The sequence below is a fragment of the Octopus sinensis genome, linkage group LG2 (assembly GCF_006345805.1).
Source record: "Octopus sinensis linkage group LG2, ASM634580v1, whole genome shotgun sequence".
Classification (NCBI taxonomy): domain Eukaryota; kingdom Metazoa; phylum Mollusca; class Cephalopoda; order Octopoda; family Octopodidae; genus Octopus; species Octopus sinensis.
Genome location: NC_042998.1, coordinates 136,972,278 through 136,996,936, shown reverse-complemented (window position 1 = coordinate 136,996,936; position 24,659 = coordinate 136,972,278). Strand labels below are relative to the sequence as shown.

Here is a 24,659-nt window from a genome sequence, read left to right as displayed (position 1 = left end):
CGTATTAGTGCTAGTGTGTTTGTATTGTTAAACTGGCAAAGGCGAAATTATCTTTCAACACACGACTTCACATAAAAAAATCTGCCACAACCAAATATATAAACGTATATATATCTAGCCATATAAGCATCTAGCCATCGTGCTAACGTTTTTGCCAGCTCACCGCCTTCGACAGACGAAATACCTATTTCTTTACTACCCACAAGGGCCAAACATAGAGAAGACATCAAGGACAGATAAACGGATTAAATCAATTACATCGACCCCAGTGCGTAACTGGTACTTATTTAATCGACCCCGAAAGGATGAAAGGCAAAGTCGACCTCGGCGGAATTTGAACTCAGAACGTACGACAGACGAAATACTGCATAGCATTTCGCCCTGCATGCTAACGTTTCTGCCATGCATGCACGCGTCTGGGATCAGCAGATGTATCAACAATATATGCAATATAAGCTGGTTTGACATTGCTTACTGATGCACGATGGTGTAGCAAAGGATTAATAAAACAGCAGTCAAACACACGTTCGACTTGGGAATGTTGCAGACGAATGACAGAATCAATGATATAAAATGATATAAAAGTGAGATGAAACAGACAACAACAAGTCATTTCTCCATCGAAATGTTTAACATGAGCAGAATTGTTTGTTTGATTTATGCAGTCCTCCTGGTTATATTTCTGGAAAGTGGTGGTGATGCGTTCTCTCTAGAAAAACGAAATGACATTGTTGGGAGTGATAACGATACTCCGTATGCCGGTGTTGGGAGTGATAACGATACTCCGTATGACGGTGTTGTGAGTTATAACGATACTCCGTATGCCGGTGTTGGGAGTTATAACGATACTCCGTATGCCGGTGTTGGGAGTTATAACGATACTCCGTATGCTGGTGTTGAGAGTTATAACGATACTCCGTATGACGGTGTTGTGAGTGATAACGATACTCCGCATGCTGGTGTTGTGGATAATATTCAGGATAACGCAGCAGATGATAATTCACTAAACAAATGTATCCAACATAGAATGAGACCTTGCAAGAAAGGACGTGGTTGTCGAAAAGCAAAGAAATGTGGAAAACGAAAGGAAAATGATAAAAAGCGTTTGAGGGAAAAGAGTTCATGAGCGTTCTGAAAATCTTTACCAGGTAACGTATCCAATGAAACGTATTATGACTTTATGTTTTAATTTGAAGATTAGATTCAAAGCTGATATAAATAAGTACACAGAGATTCTTGAATTGTCTTTCTAATAATTTGTTATTTGTATTTTACATAAAGGCAGACTACTGTAGAATGTTTTCATCGATTTCTGAATTAAATATACCATTCAACAAATTCAGAAAGTAATAACCCAAGAGTGTTTTGTTAAGAAGTAGCTATGCATTTTTAAATTTGGTTCTTCAGTTATAGAGATCACTTTGGAAAACCTATTAGGAACCAATATTACTGTAAGTAAATATTCTTCCAAGAAATTAGAACCTCATACACTTTCTTCGAAACGCAGATTTTATAACAGCATTTTTGCTATTTTAAATTTATCTTAGATTTTCTGAGAAATGCTGTTTTAGAATCAAAGATATATTTGTTAATCCTTATGAGTCTGCCGATGAACGCTGAACAATTCCTTCTCATTACATCGGCAACGATGTATGTCATGTGAAGAGCGTTTCTTATGGAAAGATATCTTCGCCTGTCTTGTAATGATATATTTACTCTAAAAAAAAACTACATTTCAAAGCGTTTCATGTAGGTGTTTCTTCAGATGTAAAATCCGCAATTCTGAGACGTAATTTGCAATTAGGGGAATAAGGTCGTTGTACAGTCGAGCACTGAGTCGCTGGTGGGTATCCTGTAGGTTTTAGATCCCGTTTCATAACTTCCCAATCATTTAAGGCGATGGTTACAATCCGTCCTTTTAGATCTGCTTATCCATTTGGTATTATACTGTCGAGAAACCTAAACTGGTCTACTTTAGAAGCCGCCAGTGGGACAATGTCATTGCTCCATGACAGGATCTGGCACTTCAAGGCGTTTGTATCTGTGCCTCATGTTTAACGGCTTCGTGGATATACTGAATTTGTCATAGCAACAACAGTGGATACATGGGTCGTGTCATCCAGATACCTAATACTTTTGGAGAGTGCATGAGTGAATAAGAAACTTTTTCATGTGACTTTTCGTTCTCTCGGAGTACAAACATTATTATCGAATATCGCTTCTTTTATTTGCACTTGATTGGGATCCACGGTTATTACTTACATCATCTTCTATAGCGCTTTTCTTTAGATGTTGTCGAATGCAGCATTAAAAACTATGAATTTAAAATACAATGACACCACAAATTCTATTGCTTTCAAAATTTTTTTCCCGACTATACAACTATGTCTCCACCGAAACTAAAATATGATTAAATCTCTCTCACCCTTTCCCATCACGGCGCTTCTTTTGGTTTTGCTTTTCATTCTGTCACCAGGTTTCCCGTTATTGACGAGAAAGAAATTAGCTTGTTTCGAACTTTTGCTTGTCGCCCCTATTATATATCGGTGTTACCAACATAGGGATCTAATGTTTCGGCGTCCTTTCTGTCCCTCATATCATTTTAAACATTAACCACTATCTCTCTTCCTTCTTTTATTACTCCGGTTTATTATATAAAGAGTTCGGCGCCGGGCTGTGCTATACACTACTATTGTGAATACGTTCACATAATACACACACACACACACACACACACACACAAATACTCACTCACACAAATACACATACACACAAATACACATACACAAGTACACACAAATACACACATACACACATAAACACAAACAGGTCTAAAGAAAGTTGGGACGGTTGTGAGGGAGAGGAAAACATACAAAATCTTATTGCTTTTGTTTTTTTTTTCTTTTTCAGGCGATTTTAATCCCAATGAACTGAAACCTGAATCTAACATTTGTTAAAATAAAATATGAAAGCATATCAAATTTGTTTGTATTTATTTATATGATCGACATTGTTTCTGCCAACATTGTATTTTTATGGAGAAGTGTAATAACTGTAGCCAAATACCGAACTCCTGTTCAGATTATTATAAGAACGTTTTTCCTTATTACTACTTATTTTCAGGATATAAGTATAAACGTCATAGAACATCCTTTTATATTCTGTGAGCACAAAACAATATTTAAGTTTAATAATTTCTCAGAGAATGTAGTAATCACAGTTTACTCTGTGTTTTCAAAATTATTGAACTAAGAATTCTACTTGGAGGTTTTAGGGTGTAAGAACAAACTGAAAGTGAGATATATATGGACCAAGTTCATTTAAATGATTGGGGATAGGTCGACTGAGTAAATTTTAATGTAAATTAGGACATTTTATACATTATAAAAATGCAAAATTATTATAAGTATTTATAAAGCCAAGAAGCTAACTTAGGTAATTAAATGCGACATTGCTTTCATTGTGCAAAAGATTATTATGAAGATAGCTGTTAAAAATGTAATCCATTGATTTTGCCGCGAGGAAAATGAAATACCTAACTTTATTTGGACAGTACCCTTCATCGGAAATGATGTTTCGATCGTACCGAATGAATAGATTGGGCACGCAAGAACATTAAGAAAACAACACTCTTCGGGGATAAGTACTGCCTTATTTATTCTGTGTCTGCTTTTCATCACCCCTGGCATAATCGAGCGCTCGTGATCTCTAGTCCAACTGTTTGATATACTTTAAGGAACAGAAGTCGAAAATAAAGCATCCAGTTTAGTAGAAAGAATAAAAATGACTTGTCAGCACATAATTTGATGAACAGATCTTAAAATAGAAATATAACCGCTTATCACGAATAATGAGGACAACCATGTATGTATGTATGTATGTATGTATGTATGTATGTATGTATGTATGTATGTATGTATGTATGTATGTATGTATATGTATATGTATATATATACCCTAACGATACAAACGGGACCAGACCACAGGCTAAAATCTACATGTCTATCCTTCTAACTTCTCTTATAAGCAAAGTCTTTAGACGAATTGTCAGACAACTTTCTTAGAAGAAAATGAAATACCTTTGACTTACTGAACTTCCAGGGGTTTTGATGCAAGTTATTCGATCATTCAAATGTCGATGTAGTATATCTTGACTTCGCAAGGGCCTTTGACAAGGTGGATCATGACACGAGACACTGGCATAAACGGTAAACTGGGAGTGTGGCTGAATCACTTCCTGAAAGACAGAAGTCAGGCAGTTGTAGATAATGTTGCTCTCTCGAAAGACACACATTCTCAGTGGCAATTTCTCACGGTTCTGTTTGTAGACTACTGCTGTTTATAACAGGCCTTTTAAATATATATATATATACAAATTACAAAATACAAAGTTATATCTTGAGATCGTTTGTGACAACAACACTCAAAATATATAATATCTAAGACTGAAATTGTAGTGCTCAAATGAGCTGTATACACTTATTAATCCGAGGGGAGGCAATGTGAGCAGCAACTAAAGGAACATTACAAAATCCACAGAAAGATCAAACACATACATATATTCATATATTCATTTATATCTACAGAACAGATTTAAAGTCCGACGTTTAAAAATATAGTAATATATAAACATCATATAAAAATATGTAAAAATATATAAGAATCAGTGTTGCATATTTAGCACATTGAATTTGCTCTTAAAATCATAAAACATTCGGTAAAAATTTGTTAAATTAAAAATTTGGGGTAATACAACATACAATGCCATATTAAAATGATGTATTAAAATTCCAGAGAAAATACAGAAAAGATAAATATACAAAATTACAAAAATCCCTAAATACAAAAATGTTCATCATTTCGGAGACGCGCCAATTAATATGAAACATATATTTGAAATTGACACTCCTCTCGTCAGGATGGTTTGAGATTACAGCTGGACCTAAATGTACTGGGTCGGTGCATAATTACTGCGGCTTTTTTAAAACAACTTTTATTCAACAAAAACAATAACAACATTTAACAAAACATCTTATTATTATTCCGGAGCATATTCACCATCTATTTCAATTAATGCTTGCCATTTGCTTGGCAGATAGTCAGACCGTCATTTAATGTTTTTGTTAAATATTGATATTGTATTTGGTGAATAAAATTTGTAGAAAACAAGCCGCAATAATTATGCACCAACCCAATAATATACAACTGGGCTGAAGAAAACCAAAGTCTCGGTATGAAGTACAGATGCGGGCAGCACTGCCAAATACCAAACGAAAACTCAGCCAAATAAGGTAGCTGCATATATATATATATATATATATATATATATATATATAAATATAAATTACAAAATTGCTAGTGACAACAACACTCAAAATATATAACACACTGGAATTGTAGTGCTCAAATGAGCTGTATACTCTTATTAATCCGAGAGGAGGCAATGTGAGCAGCAGCTAAAGGAACATTACAAAATCCACGGAAAGATCAAACACATACATATATTTATATATTCATTTACATCTACAGAACAGATATAAAGTCCGACGCTTAAACATATAATAACATTGCCTCCCGAGCACTACAATTCCAGTTTGTTACATATTTTGAGTGTTGTTGTCACTAGCGATCTATATATTTGACTCTTTGGAGCGCTACAATACAGATTGGATTTAATGGAGAAGTAATACTTGGGCGTTTCTACCAGGAATATTCCTATTCCATCGAGGAACTTATACATGGAATCTCTCCTGAATAAGACCAGTGAAATTATATCTAGACTTATGTGGCGTGCTTTTTATTTTGATAAGTCCAGAAACTTGAAGTGGAAGGATGAAACCATGAAGACCAGCACTTCTAACCAAACTGAAGATTCGGAATTCTACAAGTCATATAAAAATGCACCACCAAATCCCGACCTTGCTAAATTTGAAAAGGACATAATATATATGATTACGAACTTTAAATACTGCAAATATACGAATGCTTTCCAAAATCAATTACAACATACAATAGCTAAACTGAAGGACGATCCCAATCTACACATTCTTTCTGATAAAACAGGGAATATTTACTCAGTGCCTTATGAAACTTATGATAAATTGATATCCAAAGAGCTGCACGCTAAATACAAAATCGCCAAGAAATCAGCTCTTACCGACATTAATAATAGACATTATGACTTAATTTCAAAATTAGGAATTCGTGACCCCGCATTGCACCCTAAAGGACCATAAACAAGATTTTCTTGCCAAACCGTCAATACGATTAATTTGCCCAACCAAATCTGACTTGGGTAGGATCAGCAAATCCATATTGGATAGAATCATTCCGGTGATAAGATAAAGGACGATGTTACCCTTATGGAAATGTTCCAATGATGTTTTATATTGGTTTCACACAATTAAATGTGATGACTCATCTTCATTTGTACAATTTGATGTTTCCAATTACTACTCCTCAATCTCCCACATCTTACTGAATAAAGCAATCATTTTCGCCAGAAATTTTGTTGAAATATCGAATCTAGATGTTGATATTATTCAAGCAGCAAGAATGACCCTGATAAATTATGGAAAGCATCACTGGTCAAAATCAGATTCTTTTAACTTATTCGACATTACCATGGGATCTTTGGACTCGGTTCAAATAACGGATGTTGTTGGTCTATTTCTGTTGGACAAGATTAAGCGGTTTTCCCCATCTCTATCTGGAGGGATTTATAGGGATGATGCATTGTTCATTTCAGATTGAAAGAATAAAGAAGGACCTTAGGGAGTTTCTGAAGGACTTTTATAATTTGAGCATCGTTTTTGAGTCCTAAAGTGGCAAATTTCTTAGACATCACTTTCGATCTGAATACTAGCTTACACTACCTATTCCGAAAACCAAACCAAACTTTCCAATATATCAATGTTTCCTCAAATCATCCCAAATCAACCATCAATAGCATTATAACTGCAATTTCTATCAGAATCTCAAACCTATCGGCGAATGAAAACATTTTTAATCAATATGCCCCAATATACAATAATGCCTTAAAATTATTATAACATTGAATACATACACAATACAAAATAAAAAATTAAATTGGCCAGCATAGTCAGGGACGATACGAAACGGATTTCGGATGGCAGAAGCTCCCCTCATGATCCTCATGGAGCCCGCAACAAGTCGATAAAGACCAATATTTATGCTGATAAAATGGGGTTTAGAAATACGAGGAATAAATGTGATATGGTTGGTTTTGTAAATGGTAACAACGTTAATAAGATTAATAATAAGAATTGTAATGATGTAAATATCATGGATGATAACAGCGACGGGAGGGACGGGATGCTAATAATAGGAATCATAAATGTGAATTGAGGTTTAAAGTTGGGCTTAAGTCTAATGAAGGTGAAAATAGGAATAGAAATAAAAATAATACTAATAGTAATAAAAAATATAAATATAAATAAAAATAATAATAATATAGGCGTAGGAGTGGCTGTGTGGTAAGTAGCTTGCTTACAAACCACATGGTTCCGGGTTCAGTCCCACTGCGTGGCATCTTGGGTAACTGTCTTCTGCTATAGCCCCGGGCCGACCAATGCCTTGTGAGTGGATTTGGTAGACGGAAACTGAAAGAAGCCTGTCGTATATATGTATATATATATGTATGTGTGTGTGTTTGTGTTTGTCCCCCTAGCATTGCTTGACAACCGATGCTGGTATGTTTACGTCCCCGTCACTTAGCGGTTCGGCAAAAGACCGATAGAATAAGTACTGGCCTTACAAAGAATAAGTCCCGGGGTCGATTTGCTCGACTAAAGGCGGTGCTCCAGCATGGCCGCAGTCAAATGACTGAAACAAGTAAAAGAGTAAAAGAGTAAAGAGTAATAGAAACAGGAATGGCCTTACATTTAGTACATCAAGTCAAGCAACATATTGTAATCCCATTATTAATACTAAGTCTAGGATTCGTCAAGTTATTTGGTTTGCCCCTCCCTTTTCTTTAAGAGTGAAAGGTTTACCAAAGCTATTTTTAAAGTTATTGAAGGAAAATTTCCCCAAAACACCATAAATACTATTCAATACGTAACAAGTCAACAATCAAGCTGGCTTACTCGGTCACTCCCAATATCGGGTCTATTATTGCTTCGTTGAACAAAAGCAAAATAAGGCACTATAATGATAGAAATGATGACAAAAGCTTTAATGGGAAATTCATCAATGACAGAAAATAATAGTAATAGTAATAGTACGTCTTCTGAAATCGATTACGAAGGGGGTGTTGGAATAACAAATAATGCAAATAGTAGTAGGGGTAATCATAATAATGATATTAGTGATGATAATGGGTATGATGGTGGTAATAATAGTGATAATAGTAGTGATAATGGTAATAAAAATATTAGTAATAATAATAATGATGGTAATAGTAAGAATAATAATAGAATAAATATACCTGAAAATAGCACGAACGATGGTGTAAATAATATGGTGGATCATAGTATTGGGAGGGGGCAAGGGTTCGGAGTGATCAGTAATTCTTGATCCCGTAACAGGCTGAAGAAGTGTAATTGTAAGGACCCATCAGTATGTCTGATTAACGGAAATTGTCGCCAGGAAAATGTGATTTATAAATGTCGTGTTGAGACTCGGTAGTTCAATAGACTTCAAGCAGAGATATCGATCCCACCTGAGCACTTTTAACAATCCTAAATAAAGGACATCTACGACATTGGCATCATACGTAAATGACCTTAAGGAAAGGAATGTTGCATTTGAATTATCGTGGGCTATCCTTGCACATGCCTCCCCATATAGAATTGGGTCCATTAGATGCAGTTTGTGCATAAGGGAAGCATATATTTTATTGAAAAATTATAACAATGCAATGTTGAATAAATTCGCTGATGCAATACCAGCGTGTACGCATAAGATCCACTCGACGTTCCGTAAGAAACTGATAAATAAAAATAACAATAAAAGTTAGAGACAATTGAATTAAATATAGTAAGCGGTAATTAAAATCAAACTAAAGTATAATAATTAAATCGTAATATAACAATTAAAAGTAAAAATAGCAATTAGTATAAAATGTATCAAGGACTTGAACTCGAATATGTGGTTTTACATGAATGGAAGTAAATTAAAAAATTAAAAATTAAAAATTAAATTAAAGTGCAGAAATGAAATAGTCCAGATGGAGCTGTTCACATACTCTTTACCATGGCTTTTAGATTAAATTATATGCTTATTAAGTAGCATTCAGTATCTATGTGAATTTTGGGGAGTATGTAATGTCTGTTCTCTCGCACAAGTTGCTTATTTAGTCTCTCCTGTTGTTGGTACGTTTCAATTTTTTTCTCTGTGAATATTGTTACTGTGAATTATTGTTATTGTTTTGTTGAAAAAAAACTGTTGTTTGCTTTCTTTGGAAGCTACTTGTTGAAATTCCTCCCTGCGGGGGAATTATTGTTACTATATCTTGTGGCTTTTAAGCCAATTTTTGTGAAAGGCTTTTGAAGCCAATTTTTGTGAAAAAAAATGGAAATGCATACATCTTTCTCGTTCTCACCTGTGACTCGTGTCCAAATAGAAAAGGTTACCATGGCTTCCTTGAACTTCTAAGCCGCTTTGAGCAAGCAGATCCATATAGGTTGGAATATCCGAACGCTCCATTGTGGACATGGTCAAATAGCGACGGATCTTCCAGGTCATACATAGATAGAGTGCTAATTAGAAAAGCAGATAGAAAGATAGCTAAGTGTCCACAGTTTCACCCGGTCAGCTACAGTGATCATTAAACGGTCACCTCTAAGCTTGACATAGATAAGTTATATAAAAGAGGCTCTGGCTACTGGAAACTTAATACGTCCCTCTTGGCGCTTAAGGAGTACAGAGACCGGATTAGGATGTTGATTCAGAGGGCATTAACTAGTTCCATTATTAATAATAAATGGTGGTATGCCCTCAAGCGAGCCATAAAATTTGAGTCTATTAGATATAGCATAGTTTTAGTGACTAGAGAGGCTAGGAGGGAATCAATTTTAGTTAAGGATTGAGAGGAAGCTATGAAAACTGGCTCTGCGGCTCAGGTGAAGGCCAAGAGACTGGCATTAAACCAGCACCTTGAGGCCAAACACATGGGTTGCATTGTCAGGGCTAGGCTTCGTGCAGTGGCTTGTGAGGGAATCAAGGCCGCAGGATGGGCTCGATAAGTGGATGCCCAACGTAGTAATGATGCCACAATCCGATCTTCGACGAACCAACAAGTGAAGTTGATAGGCGAACCCGAGGAGATGCGTGAGGCTTTTCAGGAGTACTTCGCCCAGCTTTTCGGTAGGGGCGGCGGACCGGATAGTAGGAGGGACCTAACGGACTTCCTCGCCGGGCTGCCGCGCCTATCGGGGCGGTACGCGGAGGGCTGCGAAGAGCCGATCACACCTGAGGAAGTAATTGAGGCCATGGCAGACTACGGTGTGGGTAAGGCGCGGGTAACAGTGTTGAAGATTTTGACCAAAGTGTTATCGAAAAGATTGGCGCGTGTCGCGGATGGTCTGATCGGGGAGGCACAGACATGTGCTGTTCCCGACAGAACCATCCAGGATAATCTCCATCTTATGTGGTACACTTTGGAGGGGTTTAATAGTGATTCTGGCAAGGGTGGGGCACTGGTCCATTTAGACCAATCTAAGGCTTTTGATAGGGTTGACCCTCGCTGCCTGGTGTCCGTCCTGGCACAGTTCGGCCTGGGTCTTGGCTTTCTCAGGTGGATCATTCAGATTTATGACAACGTCGGCTCCGCAGTTCTGGTGAACGATTTTTTATCAAGGCCGTTCAACATCAACCGCTTTTGTACGTGATGGCTCTTGAGCCATTACTACGAAAATTGAGCGGCATCCCGAGACAGCCAGGTCGTGGAAAGTCGGTTTCAGCTTACGCGGATGACATCACCATAATCGTAACCGAAATGGATCACCAAGGCCATTAAGGTTTACGAGACGGTGGCAGGAGCAAACGTTAATCGTGAAAAGTCAGTCGGCTTGCAGCCCGGCACCTGGAGAGGCAAGTTGATGCCTCCTGACAGCATTGTGGGACGTTGGACGGAGGGTCCGATTAAGTTGCTAGGGGTTTGGTTTGGACCAGACCTCCAAATAGAGAAGAACTGGTCCGAGATATCTAGCAGGGTGACTCACATAGTCAAGACCTAGTCTTGGCGGTGGCTATCCTTGAAAGGGAGGGCGGTGGTAGCCAATGTGTTCATCGCATCGGTCATCACCAACCGCCTAACCGTCGTTCCTTGCCCTGATTCGTGGTTGACCAAGCTGGAAAGACAACTCTTCCACTTTTTGTGGAAGGGCTCGAAACCGCTTGTGAAACGCTCTACTTGCTGCCAACAACCGTTAAAGGGTGGGCTAGGGATGCCTTGGCTGTTGATGCGCTGAGGATGGTGAACGAGTGTGGTCTCCACTGGCGAAACGTATGTTTCCCAGGTTCACTAGTTTCAGTGGACGGGAATCCTGGTTCTATCGAAGATCGAAGTTGGGTACATGGTTCATGGAGTGTCGCAAGGCTCTCATGCTATTCCGTCGCTCGAGCAATGCCTGCGGTGGGGGTTCCACCACATTCTTTTATAGAGGGCTGTTAGAGGCGGAATGTGACGATACCTCAGGGGAAACCCTAGGTCTTGACGATAATCAGCTGACCAGTCTGTTCCAACGTACATTCGGGCCGAAGACCCTGGATAACTTTCAGCAGTCTCTGGCATGGCAATGTTACAGAGGAGCCTTACCTGTTCGGGACAAGCTCACAAGGCATGGTGGCCACGGCCCTTCGACCTGTCCAAGATGTGAGCGGGATAGGGAAACCGTCCCGTATGCTACTGTTCAATGTTCGGAGGTGTCAGATGTGTGGGTTTATGCTGAACAACTGTTGTCAAGTGCACGAAGAATACAGCTGTCGACTGCGTCTATTGTAAAAATTGACCCGCCTGATTTCCTCTCGAAAGAAGGTAAGAAATGTTTTCTCATTGTAGTAGCAATTGCGAGAGAGGTAATTTGGAAAACGAGGCTGAAAGGGTTAGAGTCAGGCAATTTCATCTCTGGCTCTGAATTGGTGAATTACTTCACCTTTCACCTTAAAAGGAAAATAAGGCTAGAGAGAAAATGCCTGACTGCGAAAATGTTTGAAGATCGATGGAAGAATGCAGCACGGATGTTGCGTGTGGATGGAACCTCATGAATGCGACACAGGATGTAAATCAGGTATCAGTGGCGAGGCGGGGCTCGTGTGATCCGAATAAAATCCGCCCCGACACTCCATCCGTAATGTCTTCCGGTCTGTCTTATCATTCGATTTTATTATATTTTCGTATTTGTGTGAATTTGTTGTCATCTTTCTTGTATAATCATTCGTTCATCTGACCCCAAAATCAGATTATATTGTCCCTTCTTTGTTGGCCCCCTTTGTGGGTAATAAAAGATTCTGGTATATAATTGTGCATATGTTTCCGTGTATTATGTGTTGTGTGTAAAAAACATCCTGACGAGGGGAGTGTCAATTTCAAATATATGTTTCATATTAATTGGCGCATCTCCGAAACGGCCCATTTTTGTATTTTGGGATTTTTGTAATTTTGTATATTTATCTTTTCTGTATTTTCTCTGGAATTTTAATATGGCATTGTATGTTGTATTACCCCAAATTTTTAATTTAACAAATTTTTACCGAATGTTTTATGATTTTAAGAGCAAATTCAATGTGCTAAATATGCAACACTGATTCTTATATATTTTTACATATTTTTATATGATGTTTATACATTACTATATTTTTAAACGTCGGACTTTAAATCTGTTCTGTAGATATAAATGAATATATGAATATATGTATGTGTTTGATCTTTCTGTGGATTTTGTAATGTTCCTTTAGTTGCTGCTCACATTGCCTCCCCTCGGATTAATAAGTGTATACAGCTCATTTGAGCACTACAATTTCAGTCTTATATATTATATATTTTGAGTGTTGTTGTCACTAACGGTCTCAAGATATAACTTTGTATTTTGTAATTTATATATATATAACGGGAAGCTTTATGAAAATAAACAAAAGACGAAGGCAGGTGGAATATAAACAAACAATTGTATTAGTATGGCGCTCAGGAATATAAATAAAACAAGTCTTTTACGTTTCGAGCCTACGCTCTTCAACAGAAAGATACACAGAAAAGAAACACGGAGAGAAACAAGGAAAGAAAAAAAATGCGTGCAGAAGCTAGCGAATCAACATGGCGATCTCATATATATATATGTATATGCAGCTACCTTATTTGGCTGAGTTTTCGTTTGGTGTCTGGCAGTGCTGCCCTCATCTGTACTTCATACCGAGACTTTAGTTTTCTTCAGCCCAGTTGTATATTATTGGGTTGGTGCATAATTATTGCGGCTTTTTTTCAACAAATTTTATTCAACATAAACAATAACTATATTTAACAAAAAAGCAACTTTAAATGACGGTCTGATTATCTGCCAAGCAAATGGCAAGCATTAATTGAAGTAGATGGTGAATATGCTCCGGAATAATAATAAGATGTTTTTGTTACATGTTGTTATTGTTTTTGTTGAATAAAAGTTGTTTTAAAAAAGCCGCAGTAATTATGCACCGACCCAAAACATTTAGGTCCAGCTGTAAGCTTGCAACATCTTTATTACCTGTGATAATTTTGTATTGTCGGTGTAGTTGTTGACAGATGCTGTCTGAATGGCCATGGACATATTTCAAAGGCCTGTTATAAACAGCAGTAGTCTACAAACAGAACCGTGAGAAATTGCCACTGAGAATGTGTTTCTTTCGAGAGAGCAACATTATCTACAACTGCCTGACTTCTGTCTTTCAGGAAGTGATTTAGCCACACTCCCAGTTTACCGTTTATGCCAGTGTCTCGTGTCATGATCCACCTTGTCAAAGGCCCTTGCGAAGTCAAGATATACTACATCGACATTTGAATGATCGAATAACTTGCATCAAACCCCATCATAGTGCCGTAAGAGCCGTCTGAGGAACATTCTTCCTGAATGGAAGTTCAGTAAGTCAAAGGTATTTCATTTTCTTCTAAGAAAGTTGTCTGACAATTCGTCCAAAGACTTTGCTTATAAGAGAAGTTAGAGGGATGGACATGTAGATTTTAGCCTGTGATCTGGTCCCGTTTGTATCGTTAGGGTATATTATATACATATACATATACATACATATATATATATATATATATATATATATATATATATATATATATATATATATATATATATATATATATATAAACATAATCAAAAAGGGTAATAACATAAGTTATTATTACCAGTGGCCCAGCACAAAAGACGAATTAGTCATTAGACAAAATATTATTCATATAGAAATATAATAAAAGGCTCCCAAATAAGGAAGCTTAATGCTAGAGACACAAAAAAGTGAAGACAATTTTAAACTCCATTTAATAGAAGCGATATAAAGTTTTCATGTGAATATATTCATTTCTTATATTCCTTTTCTTATATTCATTTTCATGTGAATATATTCATTTCTTATATTCATTCTTATATTCAATATATTCATTTCTTATATTCATGTTACAGCATTATTTATTCTACTAAGATAGTAATCCTAGCATACGATACAAATATTTTGGTACCATAAAATAAATAGTCTGTATGTTCCTTCATTTGGAAATGGGAAACAAGAATTTATTTCGTCCCTGTATTAGAAACACATAACAGAAGGTGGGAGCTCTCAGGGAATGAACTTTTAAGCAAAAAAGACAATAGGCACTTGCATTACGTTGCGAATCGGTCTAGTCGCTTTCCGAAACTGCCGAAAGAAATATGGTATTCTACAAAATGTTCTTTCCTGAGTTACAATCAAGATATGTGGGACTTAATCTGGGTAGAAGCTTCGTAAGCTCACGATGTATGGCATGTACCAATGAGGTGCTAAGGCAATTGCTGGGTATTCAGAAGTCTCATGATTTCCTTTAAAAATAAGGTATTCTAACCATGTTCAATACTTATATTTTACGCTTATTAAAAATCTTTGCTAAGAGCAAAATAAGAATACAGGGTACATTGTGTTGTCAGACACTTCAAGAACCAATATAAGTTTTTACCTTACAAAAATATATCTATATGGGGACACATTTTAAATGGAATAGTATAAGCAAAATATTTTAATTTCTGTTGGATTAAAATGTTGTTTTTTTTATTGTTCATTTTTCTTCGGCAACTCATAGAGAGAGAGACTTTGTAGAAGACTAACAAGTGAAAGGAGTCGCTGAACTACAAATGTTTGTGAAACACTTATGGAGAATGTGTGCATGACCAGCAACTTCACCGTCACTACTGTTTTATGACTGTAGTTGCTGCTTCATAAAATATATTAAGATCAAATGTAAAAGGCATTCTTAGATCTGGAGCAATGTAGAAGATGGAGATGTAGCCATGCTATAATATAGATGTTAGAATTTGAGTTGTGAAGATGACAAAAGATTACTGTAATATTGTATTTCTTTGATATGTGTAGTGACTCTGTCTTCGTTCTGTGTATATCTGAAGTGGTCTTGGAATTACTTTTATTTATATTTCAATAATCTTTATGATAAGGATGATTATAATTTTCGGAAATAAACCTCACTGCTCAAGAATCTTTCAAGGTAGTCTCTCCTTTCTTAATTATATTGTTTCTATATAAAATCACACCGACTTAAATAATATATCGATCTATTAATGGTTGTCCTCATTATTCGTGATAAGCGGTTATATTTCTATTTTAAGATCTGTTCATCAAATTATGTGCTGACAAGTCATTTTTATTCTTTTTACTAAACTGGATGCTTTATTTTCGACTTCTGTTCCTTAAAGTATATCAAACAGTTGGACTAGAGATCACGAGCGCTCGATTATGCCAGGGGTGATGAAAAGCAGACACAGAATAAATAAGGCAGTACTTATCCCCGAAGAGTGTTGTTTTCTTAATGTTCTTGCGTGCCCAATCTATTCATTCGGTACTATAGAAACATCATTTCCGATGAAGGGTACTGTCCAAATAAAGTTAGGTATTTCATTTTCCTCGCGGCAAAATCAATGGATTACATTTTTAACAGCTATCTTCATAATAATCTTTTGCACAATGAAAGCAATGTCGCATTTAATTACCTAAGTTAGCTTCTTGGCTTTATAAATACTTTTAATAATTTGCATTTTTATAATGTATAAAATGTCCTAATTTACATTAAAATTTACTCAGTCGACCTACCCCCAATCATTTAAATGAACTTGGTCCATATATATCTCACTTTCAGTTTGTTCTTACACCCTAAAACCCCCAAGTAGAATTCTTAGTTCAAATAATTTTTGAAAACACAGAGTAAACTGTGATTACTACATTCTCTGAGAAATTATTAAACTTAAATATTGTTTTGTGCTCACAGAATATACAATGAGATTCTATGACGTTTATACTTATATCCTGAAAATAAGTAGTACTAAGGAAAAACGTTCTTATAATAATCTGAACAGAAGTTCGGTATTTGGCTCATCATTGTTGCAAATATATTGTAACCACAATGGATCCCTGCAATTATTACACTTCTCCATAAAAATACAATGTTGGCAGAAACAATGTCGATCATATAAATAAATACAAACAAATTTGATATGCTTTCATATTTTATTTTAACAAATGTTAGATTCAGGTTTCAGTTCATTGGGATTAAAATCGCCTGAAAAAAAAAAAAAACAAGAGCAATAAGATTTTGTATGTTTTCCTCTCCCTCACAACCGTCCCAACTTTCTTTAGACCTGTTTGTGTTTATGTGTGTATGTGTGTATTTGTGTAATTGTGTGTGCTTGTGTATGTGTATTTGTGTGTGTATGTGTATTTGTGTGAGTGAGTATTTGTGTGTGCGCGCGCGTGTGTGTGCGTGTGTGTGTGTGTGTGTGTATTTGTGTGAACGTGTTCACAATTGTAGTTTATAGCACAGCCCGGCGCCGAACTCTTTATATAATAAACCGAAGTAATAAAAGAAGGAAGAGAGATAGTGGTTAATGTTTAAAATGATATGAGGGACAGAAAGGACGCCGAAACATTAGATCCCTATGTTGGTAACACCGATATATAACAGGGGCGACAAGCAAAAGTTCGAAACAAGCTAATTTCTTTCTCGTCAATAACGGGAAACCTGGTGACAGAATGAAAAGCAAAACCAAAAGAAGCGCCGTGATGGGAAAGGGTGAGAGAGATTTAATCATATTTTAGTTTCGGTGGAGACATAGTTGTATAGTCGGGAAAAAAATTTTGAAAGCAATAGAATTTCTGGTGTCATTGTATTTTAAATTCATAGTTTTTAATGCTGCATTCGACAACATCTAAAGAAAAGCGCTATAGAAGATGATGTAAGTAATAACCGTGGATCCCAATCAAGTGCAAATAAAAGAAGCGATATTCGATAATAATGTTTGTACTCCGAGAGAACGAAAAGTCACATGAAAAAGTTTCTTATTCACTCATGCACTCTCCAAAAGTATTAGGTATCTGGATGACACGACCCATGTATCCACTGTTGTTGCTATGACAAATTCAGTATATCCACGAAGCCGTTAAACATGAGGCACAGATACAAACGCCTTGAAGTGCCAGATCCTGTCATGGAGCAATGACATTGTCCCACTGGCGGCTTCTAAAGTAGACCAGTTTAGGTTTCTCGACAGTATAATACCAAATGGATAAGCAGATCTAAAAGGACGGATTGTAACCATCGCCTTAAATGATTGGGAAGTTATGAAACGGGATCTAAAACCTACAGGATACCCACCAGCGACTCAGTGCTCGACTGTACAACGACCTTATTCCCCTAATTGCAAATTACGTCTCAGAATTGCGGATTCTACATCTGAAGAAACACCTACATGAAACGCTTTTGAAATGTAGTTTTTTTTTAGAGTAAATATATCATTACAAGACAGGCGGAGATATCTTTCCATAAGAAACGCTCTTCACATGACATACATCGTTGCCGATGTAATGAGAAGAAATTGTTCAGCGTTCATCGGCAGCCTCATAAGGATTAACAAATATATCTTTGATTCTAATACAGCATTTCTCAGAAAATCTAAGATAAATTTAAAATAGCAAAAATGCTGTTATAAAATCTGCGTTTCGAAGAAAGTGTATGAGGTTCTAATTTCTTGGAAGAATATTTACTTACAGTAATATTGGTTCCTAATAGGTTTTCCAAAGTGATCTTTATAACTAAAGAACCAAATTTAAAAATGCATACACTTAACAAAACACTCTTGGGTTATTACTTTCTGAATTTGTTGAATGATATATTTAATTCAGAAATCGATGAAAACATTCTACAGTAGTCTGCATTTATGTAAAATACAGATAAAAAATTATTAGAAAGACAATTCAAGAATCTCTGTGTACTTATTTATATCAGCTTTGAATCTAATCTTCAAATTAAAACATAAAGTCATAATACGTTTCATTGGATACGTTACCTGGTAAAGATTTTCAGAACGCTCATGAACTCTTTTCCATCAAACGCTATTTTCCATATTTCTTTGGTTTTCGACAACCACGTCCATTCTTGCAAAGTCTCATTCTATATTGGATAATACATTTGTTTAGTGAATTAGCAGCTGCTGCTGCGTTATTCTGAATATTATTCACAACACCAACATGCGGAGTATCGTTATAACTCACAACACCGTCATGCGGAGTACCGATATTCTGAATATCATCCACAACACCGGCATGCGGAGTATCGTTATAACTCACAACACCGTCTTGCGGAGTACCGATATTCTGAATATCATCCACAACACCGGCATGCGGAGTATCGTTATAACTCACAACACCGTCATGCGGAGTACCGATATTCTGAATATCATCCACAACACCGGCATGCGGAGTATCGTTATAACTCACAACACCGTCATGCGGAGTACCGATATTCTGAATATCATCCACAACACCGGCATGCGGAGTATCGTTATAACTCACAACACCGTCATGCGGAGTACCGATATTCTGAATATCATCCACAACACCGGCATGCAGAGTATCGTTATAACTTACAACACCGTCATGCGGAGTACCGATATTCTGAATATCATCCACAACACCGGCATGCGGAGTATCGTTATAACTCACAACACCGGCATGCGGAGTATCGTTATAACTCCGAACACTGTCATTTCGTTTTTCTAGAGAGAACGCATCACCACCACTTTCCAGAAATTTAACCAGGAGGACTGCTTAAATCAAACAAACAATTCTGCTCATGTTAAACATTTCGATGGAGAAATGACTTGTTGTTGTCTGTTTCATCTCACTTTTATATCATTTTATATCATTGATTCTGCCATTCGTCTGCAACATTCCCAAGTCGAACGTGTGTTTGATTGCAGTTTTATCAATCCTTTGCTACACCATCGTGCATCAGTAAGCAATGTCAAACCAGCTTATATTGCATATATTGTTGATACATCTGCTGATCCAAGATTAAGTGTATTACGACCAAATCTAATTTAATATATTATTTCGTTCATAGGATGTAATATTTAGATCATAAGTGTGTGTTAGATTATATTGCTATCCTTCGCTGTATCTGTCTATATTAGGAGAAGGCCAGTCAAAGAAGTTTATGATCAATATTTTCTCATTCTTAAAAGATATTTAGAAACATATTACACCACCCAAAATCATTGGCGCGTGTTCTGATGGTTGTGCTCTTTGGCTCATGATCACAATGTGGCGAGCTCGATTTCTGGATAGGACAGACAGGTGTGTCCTGGAGGAAAGTACTTCATTTCCCATTGTTCTAGTTTGCTGTACTGACTATCATTTAGGTGCTGGTGCAGCCGTCTTCTCTTCCATCTGTCACACAACTGATGCAAGACCGAGGGCTTATCTAGGCATGTTTTCAACTATATAATACCTGTAATAATTCGCAAAACCAGAGCATATGCTATTAAGCCTATTCCCATTTGCGAATGACGACTAGCTATGCCAGAAATCGCGACGGTAGCTAAATATTTTGATAGGGGGAAAACTTTACCTATCATATAGCCAATAGATACTATTAAAAATACGACCATTTCAATTGCAGCGATGTCATCATAACCAAAATCAACTATTTAATAAAATGGTACGACAAACTAAATATCATATTTTATATCTATATTACATTTATTTTCTTCTAAATTCATTTAAAGTCATTTTACCTTTGGTCTAATTTGAGTGAAATGTAGGGCTTTGGATATGAAATGTTTATACACGTTAATACATCTCCAATACAAGGTAATAAATATAAAATAAACAAGTAAACTTCCGAGTACGTGGCTTCATGTTGATTCTTAGTTGTAATCATTTTACTTTATTTACTAAGGAGAAGGAAAGAATTTCAGGTAATTTGTACTAGGTATTAGGTTGGATTATTCATTATATATTCTTGATGCAATTTACCAACAAAAGTTCAATCCTGTGTGTTATTGTAATATAATTATATTTAACCTTAATTAATGGTACACAGAAACGACTTCTAAGTTAATAACGCTAGAGAACAGGGTTACCCGCAGCGGTGCCAAAGTTTTTTTCAAAACGTATAGAATTCTTTTTCAAAGCGAAGAGAATCTGATCAAAACGTACAGAATTGTACTGAAGCCCCAAATACAGTGAAAGCGAAGATTTTATAATTTTTTGATTTGGAAAACATTTAATGAAACGTCGAATGTTTGGACATCAAAAAGAAAAATCATCTTCGTGAGGAAGTTCTCTGTTGTACAAATTTTTTCCAAATAATGTTTTATAAAATTTTTCATCCGGCTCCCACATCGTACAATCGGTATTTCGTTACAAAGTTTTCGTCTTCTTAAATGCATTAGGCGTAGAAGTTTTCAAGCAATTTCGATTTTTAGTTTTGATATTGTGGAAAACAGCGAAAATTCTTTCTGACGATGCAGAGGAGTGTGGTAAAGAAAGAAGACTGAGCATAAAGGATGACAACAGTGAGTAGTGGTACTCATCACCACATTTCTCTTGTGAAACAGCAAATGACATTTTTTCTGGCTCGTTATACGGGATGAAAGAACAACCTTGAACCGTCAAGTGGTGCCATTCCTGAATAATTTCTTCGAAATCTTTTTCATCACAAAGACTTGGTAATCGCATGATAAGTGATATAATTGACCTTGGCCTTCCTTCAATTATTTTGGTAAGTTCTAACGCCTCTAGTAATCCCAAATTGTTCTGCATATCGCAAGACGAAAATTGCACGAGCATTTGATTTGAAAGACTAACAAAGAATCGTAGTATATTCTGTCGGAAAGTCAACAATTCATCAGGGGCAATGGTGGTAGCATTTTCGTATAAATTTCTCTCACCTACAGCGCCAAAGTAGATACAACTAATGGTTGGTGTGTCGTTGTATCGTTGGCATTAATGTCACACACATTAATGACAGAAAGTAAGTCAGGTCTGATGAAATTGCTCAAAATTCCCTTCATTCTAGCGCTGGTGGCTCTTTTAAGATTATGCATCAGACAGCCTTCAGTCTGGAATTCCAGATTTAGTTTGTTAACGTCGTTTAAAATGAAAGAGAGAAATGCTAAATACCTCTTTGTAAGAGGATTCTTCATTTCAGTGAGAATTCGTCGAGCCGTAATCGGACATCCACTTTCTAATGTTGCTTGTGGGAAATACGTCAGCAGTGTTGGCCACTGCTCTAAAATGTGCTGCACAACTTGCTTGAGAGACAGCCATATAGTGCAAAATGCATGCAGGATTTTGTGATGAACAATTGAAGCTATTTTCTACTGATCTTTGAATTCATTGATACGCTTAGGACTGTGACTAAAGTATGCATAAATACTTTTTGTAATTCATTGTATGCGTTTGATGAACATAAGTGTAAAGAATAACAAACACAGGCTTGCACAAAAAGATCTAGCCTATTCTGCTTTAACACATTGTTTGCTTCCCGTCATAACATTTGCATTATCACAGGCGAAACCAATCAAATTTTCCAGAGGAATAGCCTGTTCGTTTAAATATGACAGTTTTATATACCCGTAATACTGCAATCTTGTATTTCTATAAGTGTAAGAAAATCGTCGATTGCCTTTTGAATTTCAACGTCAGAATATCTGGAAACTAAGACAAGTTGTTTTAGTGTTGAATCATCAGTTGTTTCATCAATAACAAGAGAGAATTTTGATGAATGAAGTTTTTTTTTTAATAAAGCGTTGAAGCTGTAGTAGGGGCCAATGGCTTTAAGAAAGATGCATGTGCCTTTCGTTCGAGCACACTTTGCATCCTGGATGATTTTAGAACCATGACAGGCGTTTGCAACAAGGCCAGGTAAGTGGTCCAAAATATAAATTGGGATATTATGCTCAGCAACAAATGCACATTATTTTAATTCAGCAACTGCTACTTTCTTGGAATGTGAAGAAAACGATGAGGCCTCGAAATAATTGGTCAACTTTTTTGCTTTATTTGCTTCATTTGCATTCTTGCGGTGTTTTTTCTGTCTGTTCATGTCGTAAAATTTGGATCAAACTACCGACAATTTCATACTTGCATAATATGCATTTGCGTTTAGCTGTATCGTTCTTTTCTCGCTCCAACCAACTAGAAAAGTTTTCATCGCACAACAAATCTAGCCTTCTTTTTATCTGGTGCTTCGTTTATTCTCCAAAGAATGTTCTGTTTTCAAAGTTCTATCACTCATATCTTCCTCCAGTTATAGTTCTATAAGATTTATTTGAATTAATCAAATTATTAAACACATTACATACCGTTTAAAATCTGGGTTAAGAAATCTATATTTGTGTTCAGACTGATACGGCGGGATTGTATAAATAAGCGCTAAAATTGAGCCTAACTTATCAATTTTTTTTAAAAACAATTACCTTCCTTCATTCTGTGAGAAAACTTCGTGCTATGACATCTATGGCATAGTAAACAGGACGTATATACAGTCACCCAAAATTACAGATGCCCTTGACGTCATTAGTCAACGCGTGCATGCATGCAGACGCGTTTGCGAAAGCAGACCGGGCGTACTTTTATTTTCATAAAGCTCACAAACACCCATATGTGAAAAATCAATCAATCAATGCGTCAAAACCTGAATTTTAAAAACCAATGACAAGATCACTAAAACGTACGTTTGCTAAACGTACAGTTCATCAAACTTTTGGCCAAAACGCACAGATTTGTACGAACGTACAGTCATTGGCATACAGGTAGGTAACTTGTCTGTATGCCTAACGGGACATACAAGTAACTTACCTGTATGTCCAACGGTAACGGTGCGTACAGGTCACTTACCTGTATGTCTAACGGGAGCACTGTTCCAGATATAGTAGCAATACTCCATTGCAATCTTTTCTATAAATCTTAGTAACTGGAAGAAAAGTATTTCCAGGCTCTGAAGAATGGATAAATGGATAGAATGAGAAGTGTGATTCTGACCAATGTATAGGTAGAAAATATAGAATTTGGCTTGTTAATTATTGATTGCCCAATAACAGGCTGCCTATTAGCGGAAAATGAATTGTTGTTCATGTAGGAATCAGAAATCAGGAGTACCATATTTTTGTAAAGGACCATAAAGAGCATAATGCATGGCCCTGAGAAGTAAAGTCGCTGGCGACAAGTTTTAGTTATCCATTCTTATTTCATTGCACTTTCAACCTTTCTGAAACAAACAAGGAAACACAGACCGTTTCCTCATAGATGGAATTCGTGATTGTAGGTTCTTGTGAAATAGAAGTTGAGGGAATGAAATATGATCGGCGATGATACAGGCACGGGATTGACGTGCTAGTGTTGAATATAACTATGTTGAAGCTAAATAGTTTTCCACTTTGTGATACTTAATCTTGAAGTTATTGACCTAAGCACAGGTGTGGAGTGGGTTGAAGAAATATAACTGATCTAGTATGAGTGGAGCCGAACAAGATAAAATAGATGTAGGTGTGAGAATCAGAAAAATACGAGAAATTGAGAGACTTGTGTGGTAATGCGGAACGGAAAGATATAAGGAAATGAGGAAGGCGTTAGAAAACATGTAGATGTAAATTCTGAGGTAATGAAAGGAATTTTTGAAGGTATTGAAAGAAGTTAATTAAGCACACATTAGATGACAAGAAATAAATTATAAAACTAAATCTTACATTTCGTTTTTGGATTTGGTTTACAAGATACATTATGTTAGTTTCTTTATTGAAGCATATTCTGTTGTGTCTGGGGAGAGTCATTTTCTGTTTGTGCCTTATAATTTAACACACTCACAGGTAAAATTTCTACTTATTTCCACTTATAAGGCACAAAAGAAAATGACTCTCCCCAGACATAACAGAACTAAATCTTTTACTTTGTAATTATTATTCACTCACTAACAATTCGATACTGTCATGAACAGATAACAGACATATAAACAGATTTCATTGCATTTAGGTTACGTAATCTTAGATTAAATAAATGTAAATTACAGAGATGGAGATGGGGAAACATCTTGGTGACCAACCCCAACCAAAATAATTATGACGACAACGCTGCTGCATTTGCCTATAGAATTTACTGATATATATATATATATATATATA

General features: G+C 36.3%; 2 protein-coding genes across 4 annotated transcripts in view; one reads left to right on the top strand and one right to left on the bottom strand.

Annotated features, from left to right (window-relative positions):
• LOC115232089 (tachykinin-1) overlaps positions 1-24,659 on the bottom strand; it is an 81,988-nt gene that overhangs the window by 26,023 nt on the left and 31,306 nt on the right. Inside the window, exon 2 of one of the 3 annotated variants that reach the window (XM_029801959.2) lies at positions 16,689-16,759. The exons of 1 other annotated variant lie outside the window; for it this stretch is intronic. The gene's annotated coding sequence lies outside the window, so the exon portion shown is untranslated. Of the gene's footprint in view, positions 1-16,688; positions 16,760-24,659 lie in introns of those variants that run through there. One more of the 3 variants, XM_029801964.2, reaches the window with a different exon arrangement.
• LOC115232450 lies at positions 619-2,981 on the top strand. Its single transcript, XM_029802330.2, has 2 exons — positions 619-1,148; positions 2,911-2,981. Exon 1 carries the CDS (start codon positions 626-628, stop codon positions 1,124-1,126), a length of 501 nt encoding a protein of 166 aa, XP_029658190.1. The 5' UTR covers positions 619-625; the 3' UTR covers positions 1,127-1,148; positions 2,911-2,981.

Excerpts from the sequence above, each read along its gene's own strand:
- LOC115232450 (XM_029802330.2), top strand. The coding sequence starts at position 626 with ATGTTTAACATGAGCAGAATTGTTTGTTTGATTTATGCAGTCCTCCTG.